This window comes from Pantherophis guttatus, chromosome 3, assembly GCF_059756535.1.
Source record: "Pantherophis guttatus breed Tessera chromosome 3, ASM5975653v1, whole genome shotgun sequence".
NCBI classification, from domain to species: Eukaryota; Metazoa; Chordata; class Lepidosauria; order Squamata; family Colubridae; genus Pantherophis; species Pantherophis guttatus.
This window is the reverse complement of record NC_142065.1, coordinates 86188260-86216255: the sequence shown is the minus strand read 5'-3', so window position 1 is coordinate 86216255 and position 27996 is coordinate 86188260. Positions and strand designations below refer to the sequence as shown.

The 27996-nt window shown below is 33.8% G+C and overlaps 1 protein-coding gene across 18 annotated transcripts in view; it reads right to left on the bottom strand.

The window, feature by feature from the left end:
* Positions 1–1890: 1890 nt before the first annotated feature.
* The window catches only part of ARHGAP29 (Rho GTPase activating protein 29), a 47005-nt gene continuing 20899 nt past the window's right edge, over positions 1891–27996 (bottom strand). For 3 of the 18 annotated variants that reach the window (XM_034437290.2, XM_034437291.3, XM_060690047.2), the window contains exons 3-24: positions 26049–26192; positions 21593–21689; positions 20921–20993; positions 18548–18608; positions 17201–17338; positions 16902–16966; positions 16374–16484; positions 16183–16263; positions 15482–15667; positions 15173–15310; positions 13241–13431; positions 11432–11622; positions 11126–11254; positions 10927–11025; positions 10137–10300; positions 9376–9564; positions 9147–9284; positions 7014–7246; positions 6101–6413; positions 5910–6006; positions 4837–4947; positions 1891–3581 (exon numbers count right to left, since the gene is read on the bottom strand). In XM_034437290.2, coding sequence (XP_034293181.2) covers positions 2695–3581; positions 4837–4947; positions 5910–6006; positions 6101–6413; positions 7014–7246; positions 9147–9284; positions 9376–9564; positions 10137–10300; positions 10927–11025; positions 11126–11254; positions 11432–11622; positions 13241–13431; positions 15173–15310; positions 15482–15667; positions 16183–16263; positions 16374–16484; positions 16902–16966; positions 17201–17338; positions 18548–18608; positions 20921–20993; positions 21593–21689; positions 26049–26192 — 3836 coding nt within the window. In that variant the 3' untranslated portion in view covers positions 1891–2694. The remainder of the gene's footprint in view (positions 3582–4836; positions 4948–5909; positions 6007–6100; positions 6414–7013; positions 7247–9146; positions 9285–9375; positions 9565–10136; positions 10301–10926; positions 11026–11125; positions 11255–11431; positions 11623–13240; positions 13432–15172; positions 15311–15481; positions 15668–16182; positions 16264–16373; positions 16485–16901; positions 16967–17200; positions 17339–18547; positions 18609–20920; positions 20994–21592; positions 21690–26048; positions 26193–27996) is intronic. The other 15 variants (XM_034437296.2, XM_087891098.1, XM_087891099.1 and 12 more) reach the window with 7 other exon arrangements.

Here is a 27996-nt window from a genome sequence, read left to right as displayed (position 1 = left end):
GCCGGCCCAGCCACAGCCAATGTTCCTCACCCGCGGCTGAGCTTGGCTGGAGGGGGCCACTGGGCCTCTGCAGGCAGCGGCAGCAGCAGCAACACCTGCAGCACCTTAGCCATCCCAGCTGAGACCTGTGCCCAGTTGCGTGACGCGCCATGCCTGCCGTTGTAGTACTCTGAGACTGCCCGCCATGCATGGAGGCCTCTCTGCCACCGATGGCTGCCATGCCAAGCCCTGGGGTGGTGATGCTTGCGCTGGGGCTGCTGTGGCGGGTGCTCAGTAGTGCGGGCTATGCAGACGTGGCACCTGGGCACGAGAGTGGGCGGGCCACCATGGCACAGGAGCAGGAACAGGTGCTCGAGGTCTATGGTCAGTGCCGAGGGTGGCAGAAGGGGCGGGGGGCGCAGGAGTTTGCAGGAATATGGCTGCCTTGGGAGGGTTGGGGGAGTGAGGGACCTGTGTGTGCATGTGTGAGAGAGGGGGGCTTATTTTCAGGCATATATTTAGGCCCACCCCAAAAATCAGGCTTGGCCTTATTTTCGGGACATGTCCTATTTTGGGGAAAACACAGTATAATTGTTTTTTCTTGCCTAAGTGAAAAATCTTATTTTTCTCTACATTACATTTCATTTTGTTGGATAGGGCCCAGTGTTCGAGTCTGTCAAGATACATTTGGATCCTGAGCCTATCTTTTGGAGTGCTGGCTACTCCTGCCAGCTAATTGTCACCTGAAAATTGGATGAGTTCCCCTCATCTAAATCAGTCTATTGCTTTGAATGTAATTGCCATACCAATCTGACCAGCTGTGTTTTATGCTGCCAGCAGTACTGGGCACAATATATAAATACAAATACTGTAAGTACTCTCATTCCTGTAGTAAACAATCTTGTGACAAAATTTAAATGGCTAATCAATCAAGATCTTGATTTTGTTTAAGTTTGCATATACATTTTGACAACGCCACCAAATAACTGTAGCCATCAGTAGGTAAACCATAGGAAAAAAGATAAGAAATTGTAATCCAAAGAAAATAAAACATAAAAGAAAATATAGCCAAATGTAGTCTACAACAGTCACTATACTACTCTATACCTTTCCGTCATTGCAATAACACACCTATAACAAACCTCCATCCATTGCCTTTTGTTCTTTAAGCTTCTCACTCCTACCTTTATGAGGATCTCATCAAGATCATCCAGTTACAATTTTCTTGATTTACTCTTTCATCTTCCATTTCATATATTTTAGAGTTTGATCTGCATTCCTTCCTTCTTTATAACCAAATGTCAATGTACTTATTTTGTAGTGGTCACTCAGGTTTACCCCGTTCATTCTTAACCCCCTCGTTTTACTACACCCAAATACTTAAGGCTCTTGTTCCCATGGCATTCAACTTAGTGTGTTCTCCTGACATGGCTTTCACTTTTCTGTAACAAACTGGGCAAAAGCACTCTCTGATCCAGTGATTGCTTCTTTTTATAAACATTCATTTATTGCAGCAAACCCCATACTACCTACTGCCTTTCTACTATCACTGCAGGTCTTAAAATTTCCACATTTACCCATCTTTAGTCAAACATTTTATGAAGTATACAGCTGCTCTAGTTTTTTTAGCCATTTATATATGACCATTTATATATAACTAACAATCATTGATTCCATTTTCCCTTTCAGACATAACTCTATTGGTGCTTGGTACATTAATTTTCAGATTCATATTCCTTGCTGTATCAGATGTATATTTCATATTTGCATTATTCAGGTTGCCAGGCAAAAATGCAGCATTATCTACACAAAACAGTATTATACATTTATGTCTTCATCTAAAACACATCAAATGTTAGCACGATTATTCCTTAGGCATTCTCTGTAAATGCATAAATAACCAACCGGGTATTTTCATAACTTTGTCAAAATACTTTACTTCAGTCACTGGCCAGTATTATATATGGTACATATGGTAACATAAAACATAGGAATAAAAGATAAATGAAACAAAATGGAGTAAAAGAAAAACACAACCAGAATAGGTGACACTTTGTCAATTCATTGTGAACACTGAGACTCTTAAACTACTTCGGAAAAGAACATCATACAAGAAACAGATAAACAGGAAAGTGACACTTATTCCAGCTCCAAACAGCTCGCTGCATACTTTCTCAGCCAAGTTGACTATTAGTGTCAAATTATGCTTTCATATTCAGTACTTCTGTTTGTGACTTGTGACTGTTTCAGTGAACTGGAGAGCATTTAATTGTCCAGAGTAGAGAAAAAACTAAATACAGACACTTACAGCAATGCTTCAAGCTTTGGTTTATTCTTAAATTAAGTATCTATATTTCATACTCTGCAGTCTTAATAAACAATTTATTCTTGGATATGGACTCCTTTCACTGTTGCACTCTAACATAAGTAGGCTTCCATGAGAAAAAACACAATTGAACAAATGAAGTAGATTATAAGGTTTTTTTGAGTGCACTTCATATTAGCTGCTCATACATTTGGAATGCATTTAAATACTCTTGAGAAAAATGAAATAATAATAATAATAATAAAAAATTAACTTCAATAGTCTTCACAGCTTTTTTCATTCAATGTTTTAAAATGCCTGTACAGATATTTATAAAAATAATTTCAATATGGCACAAAGGTGAAATCCTCAAGAAAAAAAAAAAAACTCTTCCAGAAGTTTTGAGTGCCTTACACAAAATGAGCTTCCCTGTGTTCCAGTTCTTGCATCCGCTTTGGCCTTAATCTCTGATAAGTGGGCTTCAAATCTGCAGGGGGCATGGTTTCAAAGCTAGATTTTTGTTGCCTTCCATCTTGGATAGAGGAATCCAAAAAGCTGTGATCAAGGCCAGGATTCACACCTAGTCCTGACATGTCATTATGGATTATTGCTGCACAGCATTTGGATGCAGAACTCTCATCATTTGGTTTGGCATTATTGTTGGATGATGGTTTATAAAATGTTCCTCCTGGTGGTTGAAAACATCTTGGCTTTTTCAAAGTAACAAAAGGAGTAGAGGCTGTGCAATGCGTTTCTCCTACAGGCTTTACAGTTGTGAACGGTCCTGTATATGGCTTACAAAGAAGTATGGCATTCACTGAATTGTTAACAAGGTTGCCAGATGCATTTAAGGCACATGTATTTACAGATTCTTGTGTTAAGTTTTCATGGATATTGGTCATAATCTTTGCTGTTTTTGATGTCATGTCATACTGTTTATATTGCTTGTCCCAAGTCTTTTTCTGAGTTTGTGGGTCATAACAAGAGATTCTAGAGCCAGCAGTAGTAGAGGGAAGTGACTGTGTCTCAGAAATGTCTTCAATAACAAGACTTTTCCCAAGCTTGTCTGGGTTCAGACTTGCATTCTGGAAATTTTGTTCATTTAAAATACAAGAAGGAAGCATTGATCCTAAAGGTAAACTCACAGGACGAAAAAATGGCTTGGACTTTTGACAGCGCAACTGAACTTTGGTTATTTGACGTCTAGGTCTTATTAACTGATCACTTTTAACACCATCCTCAGTTTCAAGGTCATGCTTCCCATTGTCTTGATCTGAAACTGGAGTCACTTTATTGTCTAGGAAGGAAAGAAATGTTTCGAGTGTCATCAAAAAGTATTAATCTTGAATATTAACTAGAAAAGATATATACATTTCAGAAAATCATATTTCTTGTTTATGTGCCTTCTTACACTTTGTTTTATAACAATTATACCTGAAAGACAGATCAGCCAACTCCAGAATTCCATTATATTTCTTGTATTTATTATGATTCATGTTCCACAACTTAATTTAAGAAGGAAGGAACTTTCCTACAACTGTTTTGTAAGAAGCTACCCACAATGGAATTTCATCCCTCCAGTTTGTTTTTGTTAGTAGAATGAACACAAACATTTTATATTTGTTTTTAACTTAAGCTTCTCCAACTTTGCATTCTTCAGATGGAATCACTTGTTGGGAATTTCAAGTGGTTGAATTCCTAACATATCTGGACAGACAGCTCTCCTTAGTTGAAAGTCAGGCTAATTGCAGAATTAACATGGTAAAACAATTCAAACGAAAGATTCTTACAATTAGACCCTATCTACATAAAAATGTTCTCATAATTCAAATTTAGCAATATATTGGTTGGAAACAGCGTACAATAACCTACCATAAATATTAGAGAACTATAATATTTAAGTACTTTTACCTATTTCATCATTATGAAAAACTGAATATGATAATGAAGCTGGCAAAAAAACAATTGTAAAAGGACAAACAAGAGATAGCATTTACAGACTTAGGAAACTCTCAAACTCTGCCAGATATCATGTTTAAGCACTATCTAGCAGACTGTAAGCCTGCATAAATTGTGCTATTTGCACAGCCAATCCCTATTCTGCTAGAGCAGAAGTCTTCAAACTTGGCAGCTTTAAAACTTGTGGACTTCAACTCCCAGAATTCTCCAGCCAGCTATGCGACACAAATGGGAAAAAAGTTATTTTAAAAGCTATTAGTAAAGTACATATTTGTGTGGTTTTAAGTTGTAGATCTGTCAAAAAACTGTAGTTACAGTATGCAAAAAAATAAGCTATAGATGTACCACTTGAGAATTAATTATAATGGACTTTTACCCTGAAATATTATTTAAGTCTTAACTCAAGTTTCAAGTGACCTTTTTAATCTTTAAAGATTTCCAACTACATTAACACCCTAAAAGTTGACATTTTTTCATCTATACTGGCACCAATTTAATTTAAATAAACAATTGCTTTGGCTTTTAAACATAGAATAATTCAACAGTAACAGGAATAATAACTGTATAAATATTCCACAGTTAATAAAACTAACCTGATTCTTTTATAGGAACCGTGTCATTTTCCAAAGCCATCACAGGAGTAGATTCTGAAGGAGAATTTTGCTTGCCAAGACTGAGTTTTCTCTCAAGAGTACAGGTTGATTCTAAGAAAAAAACCAACAATGCAAGCATTTACTGTATATTTGCACACCAAAATCTAATATAATGTGGAAGTCCACTATGGAGATTGTTAGGATCTGAATAGTAGAAAACAGGTTCAAACAGTAAGATTGAGCTACAGATGTACACTGAGGTACCCCCTGTGTTGTCTCTGGAAGGAGTTGTATTGCCCCTGAAGGAAGAGGTCCACAAATGGGTTCCTCTTGGATTTGCAGTTGCAATTGCATCAACAGGTAGACTATGGCCAGGGATGCATTTGCCCAGTTTTGGCTGGTGTGCCACTGGTGGCCTTACTTCAGATGAGATGACCTGATTACAGTGTCTCATGCCCTCATCACTACTCAACTAAACTAATCTCTAACCCTAACTGATTGATTTCAGGTAGCAAATTTAGTCTAGTGGTTAAGGCATTAGACTAGAAATCAAGAGATTGTGAGTTCTAATTCCACCTTAAGAATCAAAAGACACCTGGGTGCCTTTGAGCCAGTCTCTCTCTGTCTCAGCCCAACTCACCTCATAGGGTTGTTGTTGTTGAGAAAATAGAAGGGGAAGGAATGTTAGGTATGTTTGCCATCCTGAGTTTTTAAAACCAATAATAAAGGTTTAAAAGTAAATTATGTAGTGTTTTTATTGTTATATTGTCTTTTGTTAACTATTGAGAATCAATTTATGATTACAAGTGGGATATAAATTTGATAAATAAGATTATTTCAAGCTTAAAATATTTTAATACTGGTTTTTTTTTCATTTTCACAGCGATCATCAATATTTATCTCCAGAAATTAAGAGACAGTTCTGACTCACTGGTGTATTTGTCAGTAAAATGAAGACCAGATTGTTGGGAGCAATATGCTGACTCTGTAAACTATTTAGACAGGGCTATAAAGCATTATGAAGCAGTATATAAGTTTAAATGCTATTGCTATCTATTGTAACATACACTTACCTTTTACTAAAGAATCAGATTGGAAGGGGGATCGTTTGCTACCATCTGGTTCTTCAAAAGATATGCTTCTTTTAGTAGAATTCTTCCTCTTGACACTCTGTCAATAATAACAATAAGAGTAGAATATTTTTTCCTAAATGAAATACTACAAATATAATGGAATATTATATTGTTCCTCAACAGAAACTCACTTCCTTCATAGCCACAAAGAATCCTCCTTTCCTATCTTGAGATGCTTGTTTATCTTCTACTGATAAAATACTTTTAGTACAAAAAGAATTTTCATCAGATTCAGTTGCAGCTGATGAATGTTCTTGGGCAGTGTCGAAGATCTTTTCATAGTGAGTGATAAGAAGTTCTATCATTCGGGCTTGATATGGATAATCCACAAGTGAAGATAGTGAGAGTGTGGCATCTGTCTCACGTGGTCTGATCAAAGTTGGACCAAATATAATGCCAAGATTGCGGGCAGACATTTTATTTTCATCAGATTGTTCACTAACTCTGTGTAAAAGAACAGAAAATGCATAAAAGTTTTGAATGTACCAACAAATATTTGTACAGATAAATATATATTTTAATTGCCAACTAACATTAATCAAAACTTAATGTCTAGATATCTGAGAGTCAACCTATCTCCAATTGTTTCTGGCTTCCCAATATGTTCCAGGAGAAAAGTGTCTCTGCTACCACCATTCCTGCATTTTGGGTAAAACAGCCTCTCTTCCCCCTCCCCCCCAAAAAACCCAGACAGTGCCTTCTCTCCTGGAGTTCTGAAAATACCTCAATACCTAACTTTGACCTCAGGTAAGGGGTTGTAACTGTCTGTTGTTATGATAGTTTTTTTAGTCCAAGCTTTGTTGGTTATGTTTTTTAAAAATGTTTTTATTGTTTTGGATTCTAAAAGTCACTCTGGGCCTTACAGGTTACCATTATGTAGTTATAACAATTTTAAACAATAAAAAAAATGTATTGAACTTTATAACTGATCTTAATAAAGTTAAGTATAACAAGTCACTAAATAGAAAGGGATATTATTTTTATTACTACATATAGAAAAATATATAGAAAAATCTAGTACTGGTTGACTCGGAATGCTCTTACCTGCATAGATGAGCTAAAAGAAACTTCAGAGTGTTATGGTTCGCTGTAGGTAGCAATCTCAGTAGATCTTTAATTTTAAGTATGATTCTATTCAATTCAATGCAAACTGATTGCTGTTTGTTTGATTTTGATCTCATCTGTTTCATATCAAGTTCCACATTAATATTCTGGCTTTCTTTTGCAAGTCCAATGAATTCATTGTAAAATCGAGACAAAATCAAAGGTTCAGGGAGCTGTGGGAAAGAATACCAGAAATCCATGTGAAATTTTATCTTAACTTTATGTCCTTCTTTTCATTGTCCTTTTCTGGGAAGTTTCTGAATTTTTTTCTGCATAGCTAGCATATTGTAAGAAATTCATGTAGCACTGTTGATAGATTCCATTTCTTATAGCTTGGATTTTAATAACACTTCTATGTGTGTTTTTAAGTTTTGCTTTGTTTAAATGACCAATTTTGTTTATTTGTAAAAAGTTTCTAAAAATAAAAACTGATCAAGATAGTTATTAATCTGCTTTATTACAGAACAAGAGAACAATTACAATATTTTGAATAGAAGGACTAGATATTTGTGAGTGGATTCATGCATTACATTAAAGTCTATAACCTAAACTGTGTTTTGACAAACAAAAATCTCTGTTTCCCAGAAGAAAAGCAAGTACTATACAGGTGAACTCAGCTACCATAGGTGTCAATCTGAGTAAGAGGAAATGGCAAATGAGAGCCTGCAATTCAAGTGCTAAAAAGACTGTTAATTTAAGGAAGGGGTATGGAGTATCAAATATGAATACCAATGAATTCCCCATTCAGACTTGTAGCCTATGTTTGTATGATACATTTGAACCTATCAGATGTTTATTAAAGTAAACATGTACCATAGCGCACAATGACTTAATATTTCCCAGTTTTCATTAAAAAGAAGCTTTGCAACTGTTACGTTAAATACTGATGCTAGTAAGCAATCAGATACTACTGCAAGCTGTATTAGACTTTAGGGAATACTAGTAAGGGATTGTGGAAGTCCAGGATAAGTGAACAATAATGTAGGTAATCACTATTCACAAGATTCACATCTTTTTTTCTTCCTCACAATATAACCAATTCTCTTGACTCATAAACCACAAAGAGTAATTTCTACTGTTTTGGTGCAAGTGAGGCATTTATTTTAAACGTATTAACAACTTCACCACAAAGAACAGCAAAAAATAATAAGAGGTATAATATTGGAACATAAATGAAGCAGCTAAAAGATAAAGAGAAGAGATGGCATAACAGAATATTGAACCACAACAGAGGAGAATCAGGTTAGTCACTGTATGAATACACATGGAAATTACATACTTATGTTTCATTAGAATGTAATGAAGCATTCAGATACTCAGTAATTTAAAAATGGACTTATTAATTTTAGTATTATACTCACATTTATAGAGTTGCTGTATTAATAAAAATGGCAATTCTTTTTTAAGAGTACACTGTCAGCATTAGCCTAGGCCCTAGTTCTGTATTCTCACAGGGTAGGTTTCACTTTTTTGAGCCATTTATTTAAAGCATGATTAGAGATTCTTTTTCGTATATCAGAAGCCAAGTGGATATAGTAAAAGCAAGATGTGTTTGGGTTTTTGTTATTGTTCAAAAATTTATTCCCATTCATTGATAAATTTTAAACTATGGGCCAAATTTAATTATTTTAAATCTATTTTTAATCGTATTTATGTATAAATGTTTTTATTTTGGCTGTTCACCGCCCTGAGTCCGAAAGGAGAAGGGCGGTATAGAAATTCGAATAATAAATAATAAATAAATAATAATAAATAAATAAATTTTTTAAATCTTCCCCATTTTTTCCAGCTAATTTCCTCTATCCACTTATTCTGTTAATCATACTTAAAATAGCTAATTTTAATTAACCTGACAAAAATCAGCAATAATGAAAAATGAATAGCAATCTAATTTTAAGAATGATTATTTGATTGTTTTCTAGCCTTCCAATACAAGCAAGAGTCAAAGGGTAAACCTCCCTGCAATTACCTCAATTCTGGAATTTTCACAAAACGCTACACAAGAATCATGTCCACCTTAATAAATCTTTCAGTATACAAATAAGAATAAAGAAGACAATAATGTTTATTTACCTGACGAAGAAATAATTTAAGAACATTACTTATATCATGAGCATGGAGTTCAGATAATTCTACCAAATCTTTCCCATTTTCAAATGATTGACAAAGTTTTTCAACTCTGGATTTGGCTCCATTCACACGGTATATCCCCTTAAATATGAAAACACGTCATAAGTAATTGTAAAAACAAAATTTTAATGGTTTTGAAGAAAAGCATTTGAAAACCAGTATGAATCTTTACCTTGACATTTAAGGCTCTGCTTTCAATTTCAGAGGTACACTTTCTTATGATGAAAGGGATACCATCTTGACTATTTTTAGAAACTTGAGTAAATTCTACTCCAAACAAATGAAGTTTTCCATGAAGCTTCTTATGTCCACACTGAATAGCTAAAGTCTCCAAACATTTTTTGTGACAGGAAAGTGAGCACTAAAAGCAGCAGCAAAGAAATGAGATATTAAAAACAGGGTAAGGGCATATAGCATCTACTATTCAGCTTATCATCTAACTTCATTTAACTTATTTAAAGCATTTAGCTTCTTTCAACTAGTTCGCAGTGATTTGGTACTACTTGAAAAGCTTTTGAATAGTTAACAGCTGCTTGAGGGTTGTATAAGCAAAAAGACAGAAATTCCAAAAATAAATGTATACAGTATGCACTGTATATGTAATAGACAGGCAGCCATTCAAGTATGCCAGATCCAAAGTAGCTCTTAAACATGAGGCATAATGAATACTTCACCAACAAACCTTTCTGCCAAGCCTAATAAACAACTGGAGAAGGAGAACCATTTATATTATCTTGGCAAATATACTGCCAAGCTGGTAAGATAAATTGACACTATCCTCTCTGGCACTTCAAGCTCCCCATAGTAGCTTCATATGTCCAGTGCACCTCAGTCATGGAAACTACATGGTATGAAATTATATTATGTGACTCTAGTAACTTGTATCGCCCACAAGCCATTATAAGAAAGCCAAAAGGTGTTTGGATTTCCAACCTCTTCACATTCTGCTCCATGGAATACCACCAGACTATCACATTCCCTGCATTTGGATGGAGACCTCAACTTCCGAAGTTTGTGTGTTTGTGCTGCCTTAGATAGGAGAGTGTTTCGAAAAGGTCCAGGAGTACTGGCAATTTCAGCTGCTAGATCATTTAAACCTTAAAATAAAATAATCTATTGTTAGCTTTTCAGAGTGCAAGGAATACACACTAATATTTTCAGATATTTATCCTATGAAATGATATCCTAATAATGATGCATATAATGTGTTCAGTAAAGTAAATCTATATATACCTACCTACCTAATGTATGAGATCCTAATCCTAAGCAATTCTGTGTAAGATGGTTGTCTTATCATTTTATCATATGATGGGGGCAGGAAATTGCTCACAATTTCATATTTCTACTTTTGAAAAAGTAAAATCATAGATTTCTCTATATTCACTGAATCATTATTTATTGGATTTGAAATATCCACTAGCATATCACCCAAGCCAAAACAACTCAAACAATAAAAATCCCTGCTTATTTAATTCTTCTATCAAACATATGTTTAACAGATGTATTACCCTTTTAGACAGAACAGCTAAGCTTCATTTTTGCAGAGTTCTTGTACTTACTGAAATTTGCTCTTTCAGCTCAATAAATATATTTGTTGGCTCAGAAGAGATAAACATGTCCACTATCTGCCCTTCTGTTTCTAACAAAGTTTAAGAATAAAAAAAAAATGGGACTGCAAAGTGTACTTAGAACAAAAAATGAACTCAGCTTAGAATTATATTACCACAGTCAGAAGGTGAAGGTGCCTCTCTCTCATCAAGATCATCTGCAGATGACATGGTCCCAATAGATGGTGTACGAGGAAGTCTTTTGAAGTCACCTACTAAACAGCCAAGAATGGACAATTTAAGCCCTTCTGTTGCATTTCTTTTGCTTCACTAAATCACAGCAATAATACTAGCATTGAAGAATAATATCTGTACCTGGGCTAGCAGATGGAGAATCCACAGATCGTGATTCACTGCTTCCTCCTGCACTTTCAGAATCACTGCACATTCCCCCACTTTGATTACCAACTGACCAGGATCTAAAAGGTGGTGGGCCTCGGACAGCTTTAAAGGAGAAGGAGAAGTAGGTTTAATGACTTCAAGTTCTTCAGATATAAAACAAATTTTATCCTGCTTCTCACAGTCTACATATAAATTTTAAAAATCAAAACTGGAGGTATCCTTCACTGTACTACAGTAAGAACTATATGTAATATGATATATTAAAATTGTTTACTTAACTACATAAATGATCAATTGAAGTATTACCAGAGACATCTGTACTGCTCAAAGATCTTTTGTCTCCAATCTTTTGAGAGCAAAGATAGGCTGGGCTTGTAGTATCGTCTAGTAACTGAATAGGATAATCTCCTGAGCACTGAGGTATGCTTCCTTGGGATGCAGAAACATTGTTTGACTGTTCATCGAAAACTCTGTGAAAGGGAACAAACCATCATTTGAAATTGCATTGTTTTCCCAATTTATCCCAACAAATCAACATTTTACACTTCTGTTCAAGATTTTAAATGCTTATAGAGCCATAACCATAAATAATGAATCTTTCCTTGATGACTTTTAGCAACCTGGCAAGCGAAGACTCAATCCACAGATTATAAAACTAATTTAACAACAAACTCTACTCAATTTCTCAGGACCATTAGCTTCAAACTAATCCTAAAATAGTCTCTGGCATCTCAGCTAAATTTATTTAAACAACTTCCAACTTATAGTGAGTGATGCTATAAGAATTCATCGTAATGGCTAGCAGGCACTCTTTCAGCCTGGCATTCTCCAATGGGTTCTAGGTAACTTTAAACAATCCTGCTGGGCAGCTATTCACAGAGGAGTACACCTATTTACTGAGGTGCGTTAAATGCAGGCCTCCCCCAAACTTGCACTCCTCCTGAGGGACCACTCCACTATGCTCGCTGCCTTTTAATTTCCTGACCGTTCATCACCAAAATCAAGCTACTCACTATGACTTCAGTTCCCCAACTCTTTTGTTAATTAAAATGTATTAAATAAATTTAAATGTGTTTAATTTAACATATCTTGATGACATACACTCAGCTTCCCTTATTGTTGACTCATATGCAAAGATCAGAATAAAGTAAACAGAAGAACAATCCTCCAAACTTTAATAGGCTCTGGGTAAAAGACACTTATTAATGAAAATGTGAGGCAGATTGGTGGTTTCAAAATTAGATGATAGACAGACAGACAGACAGATAGACAGACAGAATAAAAGATTTAAAATAAAAATGCAGTGTAAGCCAACTCTAAGTGCCCCTGTTTAGAATGTTGGGTTTTCTCCAAAATCCTATGATCCTATATACTGTATAGTAGACATCAAACAATTCAATCCACCTGTTTTATGTTTCTCTGACATTCAGAGTTCAATATTCTCTGACTGAAATGAGCATGCTAAATTTTCCATTACTTCTTTTGTTTTTAAAGTGGTTATGATTTTGAAATTTTTGGCAGATACTGGCTCTGTATTTAACATTGACGAAAATTATGAACTTATCTCCCTCCCCCAGCTGAGTAAAAAGTGGTAATTGTCTTAGCAGCTTTGGTCATGGACAAAAAGGAAATGAAGACTCCTTTAACAGCAAAAAACTGATAAACGTGATTAAACTACAATAAAGAAATAGAACTGTAAAGAATCCTGGATATGACCAAGAAATCCAAATATTCTCAGGCTTTTATATAAATCATTTATATAACAACCATTTCCCTACAACATTATAGAATCAATAATTAAGAATTATTCTTCAATTATAGTAATTAAATATGGGAAAGAAGACACAGATGTACTGGTAAACCTAACCAAATGCACAATTTTGCTAAATTCAAAACATTAACTTATGTAAGAATGCTTCTCACCTGCTTTTAAGCCCTATTTCAATTTGTTTTCCCACCATTTAATAGGCATCCAACCAGTAATCCAAAAATTCAGGCTTTTATTTCTTTATCTATATTTTATTTCTTTAGCTAAACTTTTGGTTCATATTTACTGCCAAATACGGAAGAATGTATCTAGTATCTCACCCTCCAACCTGGGAAGTCTGAGTTTCAAAGCAAACGGACTCAGTAGGAGCTTCATATTTTGGCAAATTCTTCACATATTCAAATAACATTTTTCCTGGATCATACAGCTTGGCACTCTCACAGAGGTATTGATAATTGACTGGCATTGAAACAACTTGGGCATGCTGCATCTGGAACAGGTTAACTGTTGCCTACGTGGAAGATAAAGTTTTTCAAGACTTCACAATACTGTTTAAAAACAGCAAAATACAAAGAAACTACAAAATGTTAGATACATGTATATTAATTAAAATAAAACCTAAACTCTACAAATAGTTCTAAGCCTACATTTTCTATACAATTAACCTATCATAAAACAATGCAGCTCTAGACTAAAGTTTAAACTGCAGCTGCATTTTTCATGCTTTTATTTATTTTATTATTTTATTATTTAGAAAATTTATATAGCCATCTATCCACTCACAGGAACTCTAGGTCAGAGTTCTCCAACCTTTCTGGGTTGGTGGCCTGGAGTGGGGAGAGGGGAAAAGAGGGGATGGTTTTGTGGGAGGGGCAGGCATGCGCAGCTACTCATGCGGCCCGGTGGCCATGGCAGAGCAGGGGGCCGTGGCCCACAGGTTGGGGACCCCTGCTCTAAGTGGCTTGCAAACAATAAAACACAGTATAGAAATAAAAATAGAACATATCAATAACCCACGCCCACCCACTTGTTGATCTTCAAATTCTCAACTTCGTTTTAAAGGAAAGATAAACATTAGACCCTTTGCTTGGTACCAGTGTATACAAAAAAAAAAAAAAAAAAGCAAGCATTGGCACTCTCATCAAATATTATGACAGAAGCAACATTATTACATAAAGATGTAAATATGGCAAAGATAATCAGATATAATCAGATAAGAAATGAAGCTCTGGAACTGGGAGCTTTTTTCATTTGCAGTTTTCTCTATAGCAGGAGCACAAAAATATAGTTTACCAACATCCATTTTGCAGCATTCAGAGCCGCCACAGATTTAGTGGGGCTCTCAACTTATCATGAAAAGCATAGTATGGCTTTTTAGCTAATGAAAGTTGTACAACTTCTCTTCAGTCAGGTTTTTCAAGTTTTACTTTAACTCAGGTGTGTCCAATCTTTTGGCTTGCCTAGCTGCACTGGGTGAAGAGGAACCGTCTTGGGCCACATATAAAATATATAATATAATCAATGTATGTAAATAATATACTTCATTATTTATATTTTTTATTATGATCTTGTGCGGCCACATTACTAGCTGTCAGGGCCGCATCTGGCCCATGGGTTGTGGGTTGGACATGACTGGTTTAACTGAATTAAATGTGACTTAATTGTTTTATGAGAGTCTGTTTTTTGTCGTTTGCTATCTGGAGTTCAACAAACAGAACAACAACCATAAATCATAGCTTCCTGCCACTTTCCTTTCTCATATATTTCCCATTCAAATACTAAGAGGAGATATGAAGTTTACACTTTAAAATTTTAGCTGTGGGAGCAGTTGTTAGAATGAAGTATTGTAATGTAATGAAGGCTAACTGTAGGCTAACTCAGCCCACTGGCAGCAGTTCGATTCTGACCAGCTCAAGGTTGGCTCAGCTCTCATCCTTCCGAGGTTGGAGGACCCAGATGAGGACCCAGATTGCTGGGGCAATATGCTGACTATGTTAACCACTTAGAGAGGGCTGTAAAGCACTGCAAAGCAGTATATAAGTCTAAGTGCTATTGCTATTTTAACTAAATACCACATTCTGTACCAGAAAACTATCTGAGATAACACAATGATTGTCTTATGCTAATGGATTTCATGATAATTAAGGAAAGATTGAAATCATTTTCACACTATGGCAAAGTATCTAATGTTGCCATTTTAAAATTCACTAAAGATTTTCGGATTTAAGATACATTAAGTCATATATTCTTACAGCTTTTAGTGTGAGATCACATTGATAAATTTGTTCCCGTAGCTGTGTTAAAATGACACTTTTGAAATTTTCTAGATTACTTCTCTTTTCTTCAACTTCAGCCTTGCTGGCTTTGAAATGTTCATTGGCTTCTTCAGCCTACAACAAATGAAGGATAAAGAAATAGGTATTGTTAGAAAAAATATCCAGTTAACTCTAATCCCCTTCCATAAATAACCCATAATAAAAAGTCATACGATTCAAATAATGGATAAAAGCCAATGTCTGCCTATTTGTCAAATAGTGACAGATTTAAAGAAGATACTTTACTTTTTGGAGAGCTTCCTCTTCCAGTTTACGTTTCTTTTCTAATTTGCTGGTATCTTTTGTAAAGCCCCAATTGGAAGAAATATAGTCATCCTCAGCACGCAGAGTGGTTGATTTTGCCTTCTCATACTCCTCTTGCCGTTGAAGATATAATTGTTTTGCTTTTCTTACACTGGATTCCAGTTCTTGCTGTACATTCCGAAGAAAAATAACTTTTATACTAAGAAGTACACCTTGTGGTAGAATATTAATCTGTTAAATCAATATGATTTTCTAATTTCCAAGCATATTTCTACTTATTAAAACATAATGATTATGATAAAAGAAACTATGATCCTTATACTATTAAGGAAAAAAGAGATGTGTAGGCAATTGCTTATAGGTAATCCTCAATTTACAACCATATCACACAATCACATCCAATTTTGCAATCTTTATTGGTCCTTAAGTGTATCACTGCAATTATTAATCGAGACATCACTTGACCAAGACAAGCAACGTTTCTTGCAGGCAAAAGGTAGTCTTATGACAGCAGGACACTGCAGCCATTGTAAATGCACAAGAGTTGCCAAGTGTCCAAATCACAATCACATGTCCATGGGGACTCTACATGAGACTTGTCTTTTTCATACAATGTCACAATTTAAGCTCAGAAGGAAAGTTCGAATGAGTAAACAAGATGTATAATAAACAATGATACTCACCAATTTTTTCTGTTCTCGTTGCCAAAGTTCCTTTATCTCTTTTCTTTGTCTATCCAATTCACTTTTTCTCCCAAGCAGCGGCTAAATAAGAAAAATGAACTGAGTAAAGAAGTATCAGTTATGTGTTAGCAGTTCACATAACAATGAATTATTCATATAGCAATACTTCTTACAGAAGAATTTTTATTTACCTGTAAAAATTTATTAGTTTGAAGAGCTACTGCTGTCTGCTGCCAAAGCAAACTGTTCTCTATATCATTTTGAAATGCATTTATGAATATTGACTGGAATGGCATGTAGTCCTAAAAGCAAACACACATAATGTAATGCTAGTATTTTTTCAAAATAGTGTTAGGATTCATTATAAAAATGAAAAGTTGTTTAAACAGCTTTAATGCCAAATTAAACTGCTACATAACACTTGTTTAAAATAATTTTAAAATGCTGTTTTTTTAAAAAAAATAGTGCTTAAATGACTGTTTAAATATTTGCACCTTTACAGATCTGTTTAAATACTTGCATCTTACCATAGTTATGATATACTTTATTATAATAAATTATTCAGATTTTAAGACACAAGATAAGATACAAACTACCAAATAATTAAGAACTTATAAAGTTAACTTGTAATTCAATTCATTTTGAATTGAATACTATTCACAAAATAGTAATGATTTACATAATACATTTAATATTCTTTTTTTTAACTGAATACACACCTGAGATACAATAATAGTCTTAGTGGTTTCTGCTACTTTTGCCAGGTTTTTAGCACACTCCATTTCTGTAGAAAAAAGTATTAAATATAGTAAAAAAAAAAAAAATCTTAATCTTAATTAGATACTATTTTATTACAATCTTCCAGGCACAGGAACCAGCATTTGTTCCATTCATTTTAACAAATAGTTATTAATTTAGAAGTCACACTACTGGCAACGGGTAGTGCAATTCTGACAATATAAAACCTATATGCCTGCCTGACTCTGAATGACTGCAGATGCCAGAAAAAGGTACTCACCCAAATTAATTTTTTTCTCTACCCATACAACAATATCCTTTGCATATTTTGACCATGCTTTAGCATAGGATAGAGCAGATTTGATTCCATTATCATTTCTTAGGAGAGCGCTATCTATTTCTTCAGCATTAAGGTGCCCTGAAAATAAAGCATCAAGTATAAAACAGCACATTTTAGACATTAGCTAACTGTAAACACTAAATCATTAATCTTTTAATGCTAGTTGACAACTAAATGGATCTGACAGAGCTTATAGAACACATTAAAAGTTCACAGAATTATATCTTAGCAAACTATGGATTTTTTGTAATAACATACCAGGAGAAAAATAATATGAGCAGCTTAGGTTCATTCTGATAGTAACATAAACAATTTTTAAGATTGGGATGAGACATAATGAGACATAACTGCCCCTGGAGATACGGAATATCCCTGATCTCTGTGCTTTCCACCGTGCCCTCAAGACCCTGATGTTCCAACAGGCGGGGCTAAACATACGAACATGTGAATGATTTTTTTAAATGTTATCTAATTCTGGGTTTTATTTAATTGACCAAACTAAGTAATAATTTTAATTAGCAATTTTATGATGTTTGTGTGTCTATATTTTTCTTGACTGTACACCGCCTTGAGTCCTACGGGAGAAAGGCGGTATAGAAATATAATAAATAAATAAAATAAAATAAAATAAAATAAAATAAAATAAAATAAAATAAAATAAAATAAAATAAAATAAAATAATAATAATAATAGCAGCAGCAGTAGTAGTAGTAGTCAATTGCAAAAGGCAACTTTACTTGAAACAGCTTACATCCTATGATGATAGCTTTAACACTATCAAACAACAACATCTGCCTATCCGAGGTCCTTGGAAAGGACTCAATAGGTGGATAAAAATGCCAAAGCTAGTCTAAAGTTCTGACTGTGCAATCAACCCTAATAATATGTTCAAGTGTGGATTTATGATTGTTAAAACATTTAAAAACAAAGAATAATACAAAAAAAAAAGCCAAAAGCACAAGAAAAAAGAGCCATGGTGAAGAAAAGAAATGGGGGGGGGGGGTAGGTAGAAAGGGGCATCAGTCATCCTTTCCAAAGGCCTGAGTGAAGAGCCACATTTTTAAGGTTCTTCAAAATACCAGTAGGCTCAGAACCTGAATTTGGGAGGGAATTCCATTCATAATAAAAAGAGTATTTTAAAACATCAATGATTTTCCTCTAAATATTTATATTAGTATTTTTATATAGTATTTATGTAGAAGATCTGTTTATAACTTTTTACTGCCTCTATTACGATTTACCTACAAAAAATGGGGTACAAAGTCATCATGCATTTAAAATTCTCACCTGTTGATTGAACACCTTCATGTAATGATATTCCAGAATCTGTACAAAGGTTTTCAAAAGACTGGCATACAAAAAAAAAACTTTATTAGCATCAGCTAAAAAATTTTTTAAACACATTATATGCTACCTGATGAGGCAGAGTGGGAGGGAATACAAAACTAGATAAACAAGAAATCTAGCATTTATAGATAAATCGTATTTAATTGGCCTTATTAATATTTTACATTTTATTAAGCCAAATTAACAAAAGTACAGATACATGTAACAGTAGTAACAAAAATAATATAACAGCAAAGGCATCTTCAATTCATAAAAAATAGATTCATAACAGCAACCCAACCTGTTGATATTAACCCAAAATTGATACTAATGAGGCAAAACCAAGTCAGATGGGTTAATTAGTAACTCCACACTTGGATCTCCAATATTAATGCAACTATAAGCAAAGCTGAAGTATTATTTGAGTGGACCAGTGTTTGAAGCATTTTTTATTTTTTTATTTTTATTTCTGCTGTCTTAACTTCATAGAATCATATAGTTGGGATTGTGGACATCGTCTGGTCCAACTTCTTCCCCAGGGCAAGAAATTTTCAACTATCCCAGACAAATATCTGTTTTAGTGGTTTGGAAATCTCCAGTGTTAAAGTATCCATGACTCCAGGAACCTTCACTTCACAGTATTAATGCTAATATTAAATTGAAATGGTCAAATAATGTAAGCTTTTCATGGGTAAATAGGTCACAATAATATCTTTACTCCAATATTTCCTATAAAATTCTTTGCAACATGTGCAGATGCCCTCATAAATGAGGAATATAATACTAATCAAGATTTTAACAGGTTCAGATAACAATTTTTCAGCTTAGTCCTCAGAGGATCTGAAATCTGAAATCTTACTCCAGTGCAGATAGGTCCTTGACTTATTACTGTAATGGAATCACAATGCATAAAGTGAACCCACTATTTGATATGTGTCATTTTTGCGAAAAATCAGAAGTAAATGCCGTTTTTTTAGCAAAATCATTTTAAAATGTGGTCATGTGGCTGCAAGATGCTGCAAACAGCCATCAATCCAGACCAACTGCTGAGCGCTTTGATATGCAACTATGGGTCAGAACTTTGGAACCGGGTTGTAAGTACCCCCAGGGAGATCTATTGTAACTCTGGGTGATCACTAAATGATTGGATTTTAAGTGAAATATATTGTCTCCATGAGAAAAAAAAAATCTATTGCACAGATGATGCATGTTTAGCACCAGTAGCATATTCTTTCAATTAACCAGGAAAACACTCTGTGAGAGTAGGTAAAAAGATCATATATTAAGATTTACCTATAATCAAAGTCAGGTGATATTTGTAGACTACTGAGGCTAACACTACTGCTTTATGCATATTATAAACATTATGGTTTCAAATGTATTAATATTAAACAGTTCCCAAGGTTTTTGTTTTTTTAGCTGACAGGAATATTAGGAATCTGAGTGCACAGCAGGAATGTTCTTTAAAAATGTCTTTTATTGAGGACTCAATCAGTTATGAAGCTTGATATATGAGAATATCATCCCCACTTGCTTAGTTTCCATCTAGTATGCTATTATTCCTGCTTATGGTTTTTTTCCTGGTGAAGCAGATATACTTCCAAGCAAAGCTCTAAAGCTCTATTACCTTCCATTTTTATTTTTTAAAAAAGCTAGTGGGGCTCATTTCAGAACCAGAAACATTCACAGCAACATGAATGGATTATGGTGCTTTTAATGACAGGACTCTAGTTTTAAAATTAAAATATATTTTAAGTGTAAGGAATAAAATGAGTCAACAAGCAAGTAAAGCACCAAGAAGATATCCTGCACTGGGGCCCACAGATAAAAAGTAGGAGCATGAAAAAAACCAGCCTTTTCAATAAAAATCACAGTAAAATAACAACAACGACATTGAAACTAAGCAACTTTTCATATTACACTATCTTCACTCACTAACATATTTTCCAGCTCATTTATATTGTTAAGACACTTAAGCACAAAGGGAGCTTATGAAAACCAACATTCATCTTTCTATAAAGATTTTTATCCATCACAAGTTGACATGACAACTCATTTCAATTTCTTACTAGAAGTCCACAAAGTTCATGTACCTTAACTACTGTAGTTGAATACAATAAAGTATCTCAAAAAAAGAACAAAAGAACCCACATTTAGATTTATATTTTAGAACTAAGGTAGTTCCAGTTTTGTACAAATTTGCCATAGTTTCTACGAAAAGTTGGGTTCTTATGCAGTTTTTAAGTTTTAAACTGTTCTTGATCAGTAGTAAGGAAATCTATATTATCAATCACTGCACAAAGCTAAAACTTTCAAGAACATTTGTCAACGTACTTGACTTTGCCGAGATACCTGAAGACACAGTCCTGAGCCATTATCCACATCTCCCATAAGGAAGTCTGAAACTCTGTCATGGGAGTCAGAATAAAAATTAAATTATGCTTTAGTATACCACACAGGCACAAACATCTAACAAATATTCAGACCAAATATCATATGGAAACTATCAGCATCTATTTTAAGATAGTCACAACTATAAAAGATAGCATTTTAAAATATATATTATGTTTAACTGCTAAAAACTGCTACACCTTATGAAATTGTTGAACATCAGGTAACTTCAAAATTTGGGTAGAAGCCTAGACAGATATAGTCTGCTCTGTTCTTAACTGTTAGAAAGCAGGATACATAAGGCATTGGTAGAAAAAAACAGGTGGGACATCAGTGTTGCTTCAGAAATCAAAAATTTAATGGAGAATAGCTGCAAGAAAAGACTGGAAACACTGAAGCAAAGACCTTCAAAGTATAAGAGTATAAAAATTTACTCTTTCTTTTCAATTGCAAAAAAAGCTTGCTATATTAGGAGACCAAAAAAAAAAAAAGAAGTAGCATTAGGAAAGGAAAATTACAAATTAAATGAATAACATGGTTGAAGAATCTTATTAGTGGTTCAGATACGTAGAGTCTAAAGTCTAAAAAACACCATTATATCTTTTTAAAACTTACGCGTTGCCAAAAGTGAATGCCAGTAAGTCAATAGAAGAGAATATTTCACTTAATACTTCTTGCTTCTTTTCTTCATTAATTTCCTTAAAGTTCACAGCTAAGAGAGAAAACAAAGAGGCTCTGTAAATTAGCAGATTGAATTTTCATAGCTAAGTAATGCTCTCAAATCAGGCCATAGAGTGAGTACACTATGTTGTATTTAAACTAAAGAAATAGGGCTAGGGAGTATTTTATTCAGTTCATGCTAGATAATCTTTTCAAAAAAGAGGGAGGGAGGGAGGGAGGGAGGGAGGGAGGGAGGGTGGGAGGAAGGAAGAAAGGAAGGAAGGAAGGAAGGAAGGAAGGAAGGAAGGAAGGAAGGAAGGAAGGAAGGAAGGAAGGAAGGAAGGAAGGGGCAGTGTCTCCAGATAGGAGCTAAGCACTTCCCCATTTTTCAAACTCCAGAGAGCCATCTTACATAATGCTATGTGCATGTGGAATTTGGGACATGTGAGAAGGGAAGGTTAGCAACTTCCCTGAAAAAAATATTGTTCAGGCAGTGATCATTCACTGGCACCAAGAGAAGCATATTTTGCTAAGCTTAATTAATGCTTCCTGTATAATGTGATAATTTTGAGCGATCACACTATACAGAAAGAGAAACAATAGGTTTTTAGTGACTCCTTGAAAAATCACTTTGCCAACTTTCATTGGCACTCAAGGTTCTGGAAACTAAATTCAGGATCCTGGCAAAAAGAGTAAAAACTGACTGCAGGTCTATCATTGCTCTTTATTGTCTGAATCGGTTTGTAATATAAGCCAACATTGTAGTTTCTTCATTAAGCAAAAAGTGTTTTCATGATGTAACTACATTTTATCATAAACAGGGGCATACGTTATTATCCTGGATTGTAGAAAAACTGAACCTACAAAAGATAAGCAAAATGAAGAATAGAAAATTTTAAATCCATTTCAATTAGAGGAGCAGGGAGTTAAATGCAGCAGTCTTAGAATTAAGTCATGTCATTTTTCTTTTCTGAAAAGCTTTGCAGGTATACTCAGAAATTTAGAAAATTGGGAATATTTCAGTTCCAGTTTTTTTCCCCCCATTACTCAATCTTCATATTTCACTGGTATTTAGAAACAGCATCCATTATATCCTTTAACATCTTTTACACAATACATTATTTTATTAAGAAACTAATGAAACCCTGTTTTAAAGAAAATAAATTAGAAAAATGTAAATGAGTTTATTTAGAAGTCAGCTACATTTAAAACACCATGTGATTTTATTGACAAGTATTTAAACAAAGGCAATTAATTAAATAAACCAGATATTCCATCAGACTTCCTTTGTGACAAGGAAAGTTTCTAGTAGGTTGAGAGAAATTAACTGTCTAATATTATATATTATAATAATCTATTCAATATAGACTTTATTGCTCATAATGTAAATTGTGTTTCCTCATATAAACTCTGCTCTGAAAACTCTTCACAAATGATTGAAATATTTAAAACCAATTCCTCTACATTCTATATTCTAAAATTTAACAATGCATTTATAGTCATACTAATAGGTTTTGTAAGATAAATTACATATATCATTTTTTTCCAGAATGAAATACTAGAAATAAAAAGCCTGATACCATTAAGTAGTTTAAAAGTTCAATTAAATCAAAGGCAGTCGCTAGCTCATCCTGTATGGCATAAAAGGGATAGTACTGTTAATTTGAGAAAAACAATCTAATGGTTCACAATAACAGTGTAAATTAAGTATGCAAGACATAAATATATATTTTAATATGTATATTGAAAATATTACTGGAAATTAAAAGAGGAAATAAGGAGGAAAACAATAAAGATAGCAGTAGCAAAAAAATGCACAATTTGAACTGTTTTGAACAATGTTCCCCCAAGGAAATGCTATCGACTATACCAAACAAAATCTTTTCCTGTTTTACAAGTCTGTCTTTGTTTCTTACTATGCCTAAATTGTAATGATTTGGAAAATAAGTACTTAGTGATTTAAATATAAATTAATTTCTCCTACCTTATTTCCAAAATACTTCTACTCAAAGAACGCTAAAGCCTTCTTTCAACCATTACATACTGATATTACTTATCATCAGCTTTAAACAGTCTTTCCCCAGGACATCCTGGCTGTACACAATAGCGCTGACAACAATTAGTAATACTGTTTCCATGTCTGGAAATGGCAGTTTCTATACAGCTACTCTTTCAAGTCAGCATGCAACATAATAGAGATGGGAAAAATTAATGTAAACATTTGGTTCCAAGGACTATTATTAAAAACTGAAACTATAATCCCTGGATTTATAATAACATAATTTAGTAGTCTAATAAAATATAATTGTAACTTGAATTTTATTCTATCTATCTATCTAAGAAATCCAAACTGAAACACTTCCATGTAATCTACTGGTATTTATTTTTTTCTTCACCCGTTTTAAATATGCAAATATTAATTGTGGCAAGCAGTGCAAAATAATGAAAATATGTTGGGATAAATTAAATGCCCAATGTAGTAATTTTATCACAAATTGTGATAATGGTATAAGATCATAAGATTGATTGAATATAATTAATAATAATTAGTATAACATTACACAATTAAAGCCATTGCAATTATTCGAAGTTGCTAAAAATACAATGGCATATATTTCATAGTAATAAATAAAATGCAAAAAGATTGTTATTTACAACAAATGCTCATCTGGGAATAAATGGATTCTTTGCTGTCACAGAGAAATATACGAAAGCAATGAAGTCTATATTGAGTAATTTATTATAATATATGATATTAGACAGCTAATAAATAGAAAGCTTGCCTCTAAAAGACTGGAGTTTGGTTTAATAAGATGAGTCAAGACTTTGTTGAGAGAACAATCTGTATAGTAAATTTTTGAGAAAATAAAAATAGAAAAGCTTCCAATATAGATGGCTCTTGGTTAACAACTACTCATTCAATAACTGTTCAAACTTTTGACAGCACTGAACAAATGGTACTTAAAGGACAAATCCATAAAGTTCCAGCTGTTCCTGTGCCCTTACAGTCATGTGATCACAATTTGTGATCTTCTCTGTTGGCTTTCCACAACCAAAGTCAACGGGAAAGCCAGAAGGAAGTCACAGTCATGTAAGGTTTTTGCTTAATGATTCGTTCAACAATGTAACTAGGGACTGTTGGAACTGCCATCACTAAGCAGCACAATCACATGATATCACTTACAAATGGAATTCTGGTCCCAATTGCCATTGTTAAATGAGAACTGCCTTGTACTGAATTACAAGCATCAGACAAGAGTGTAGTAGCCTGTACATGTAGCAATGGAAAATGCCCACTGCCTGTAGCAGGCATTCTGGAGAAACCATGGAACCCTACTTCTTCTTCTTCCTTTTTTTTTTTTTTTTTAGTTTGTATCGGTTTGTATTGTTGCAATTGTAGTTTTTAATTCTAATTTAATTGTTCAAATCAATAATAAATATTTAAATTACTAAAATACCATTGAATCAAATATGGTTAGACATACTTCAAGTGAATATAATATTGATTAAAAATTGTAGCTAGAAACGTAGTTTAGTTGGTCCATTAAAGTCTTAGCTGCATAATTATTCCAGTGGCATAATGATTACATATGGGAACAGAACTGAGACTCAGTATCAAGTCTACTTTCAGTCATGAGAGTTCACTCAGTGACTTTGGGCCAGTTATTATCTCTCATCCTAAATTGCTTCAGTGTTATTACTGTGAAGGGAAAATCTGAGAAGGAGTGCTGTATAGGCTACCTTGAGCTTAGTGGAAAAAAGACAGGATATAAATCTCACAAAGAAAAGTGGTAGCAATCTCCAAATTATTGGAACACTAAAAAGAGACACCCCCCCTCCAAAACTTTGAGCAAGCTATATTTTGCAATTCAAGTATAATACAGAAGCATTACAACAAAATTAAGAGCATGAGCCATGAAGAGAGGTATTTGTAGAATCTAGTGGTTTCATCTGTTGGCATTCCCCTCCCCCCATCTTAGATAACTATGGCTGTGGTAACCTGATTAAAAACTAATTTCAGATATGAATATTTAATATGATCTTTGTAAGATTATTTCCCTAAATTTCAGTTTTAAATATGCAATATAGAAAATAATACTGTTGTGTATCATGGGATGGTTATTCAATTTCTGAAAAAATATTATACCTTAAATACTTTAGCTATCTCCACCCCCCACAAACACCAATTATTGAATTATCAAATGGAAAAAAATACCCATATGAGTATTTAATAAATTCAGAAGTACACAATAATATTAATAATTTAATCCATTTTTTAAAAAAGGCATTTAATTACTGAAGGTACACAGATAAAAGAATCCCAATTTGTGTTAATTGATGCTATATTTTAAAGATTTTTTTCTAATCCCAGTTTACAGTCACAATAAAATAATTGGATCATTTTTCTTACCTCTGACTTTTGCAATGACTGTACCTGCAGCACTTAGAACATCAACTGAATAAAGATTCGGATGTTTGTTAATTATTGCCTTTAATACACGAAGTACCTCACCCAAACGTTCATGAACAAATTGATGGCGACAGTTTTGATTTTCTGGAAAGAAAATTTTATAGTATTTAATAGATAAGCAGTATCCACATAAAGTGCTGCAAATATGATTTCCCTTGTTATCTGGGCTTAGTCACATGGAAGGCTTACAGGAGCTATTTTAAGAGTATAAACTAGTTCATACTGTCAAAGAAAAGTATGGAAGGAAAGTATTGTGATAGGAGTTACAGCATTTAAAAACTGAGAGTAAACTTCCAGGAAAGACTATCAATAAATAATTAGACCATGACCATACTTTTCAATGGATGTTCACAGAGCCACCCTTGCCCCCATGTGGCAATGGAACACTGCCTGCACAAGCAGGTATTCTGGAGAAACCATGGAAGAATTGCCCCTTGAGCAGACAATATTCCTTTCAACTATATTAATTATTTAACTGATGTAGTTAAAACTTCAAAAAGTGCAGAAACAAAGAACTTGTCTATCCACTGTGTGCCATAGTTTCTGAGAGTCTGGGAAATGTCAGATGTTCTAATATGGATTTTCTCTCTCCTCCAAATTAAAAGCATTTTTCGTTATAATCGTTCAGCAAAAAGATATTCAAATGGAATCAATTTTATTTTCATTAAATCAAGGAGAGTTAAAGACTTCTATTTCTTCACCTAGATTAATTTATGTCTTAATAGGCAATCTTCTGTGATCCAAGAGCTGCACTCAAAATGTGAGCTTGACCAGAAAGAAATCAGCAAGCTGTTAGTCATTAAAAGTAAATGTATGAACTAATAGAATGTTTTATCTCCAGAAGTGGCCAATCAAATACTTTTAAATGATTATAAAGCCTGGTGTACAGATCTGGGAAGAAACAATATTATTCTTTTCACATAACTATTGCCCTATTTGCTTTTTCTGAAATTGAAATATACAGGACAATTCATTTAAGCGCTTGGACTACTTTAATATTAAGTGGAACATTTGAAAACAATCCAAATCCTGACAAAATGCAAGCCCACTATGTATATCAGGGGTATCAAACTCGCAGCCTGCGGGCCAGATGTGTCATGTGCTGGCCGTGCTCACCCCTGTTTTAGCAAAGGGGGGAAAAGTCACGATACGTCACGTGATGAAAATGTGAGGCTGCGAGTTTGACACCCCTGATGTATATTAAAAATCACCTCATGGCTTACTGTAATTCAGTGCCTAATTTATATATCACAAAAGACAGGAAGGAACATGATCTGTTTTACTAAAACTTTATTTCTAACAATGTAGCAGAACCTAAAATATATTCTCATTGTTTTCTACGTTTTATAGAATCTATAGATAGATTCAAAATATCTAAAATCTAGCATCAAAATGATGATCACACTGTTTGACAGGAAGAGCTCAGATATGTCAATTTAATTTCATATAATAAAAAGTTAAGTAGACAGATATATACTTAATTTCATAAAATAACAGTTCACTTGGATACGGAAGGATTTTAAAATTATCAAGTTAAGCTCTCTCTTATGCTTAAATTTAAGACACAGCAGCAGTACAAACAGGTACCAAAAAATTTTCAATAGCAATCCTGATTTAATGTTATATCCTAATCCTCACTTCATTTAATGGCTATCTTTTCCTATTTTAACACACTTCCATCTTTCCTAGAATATCACTATGAGTACTTTTTACTCAATCATTTATTTCAACGGATGATTTATATTTCTTTAAATGATTCTGATCTACTCTAAAGTAGTAACATCCAATCCAGTCTCTATAACCGGATTCAGAAAAAGGGAACTTAATCTTCCATTATTCTAATATGCAAAACATTCAAGCAAAGATTTTTTTTTTACCAGAATAGGAT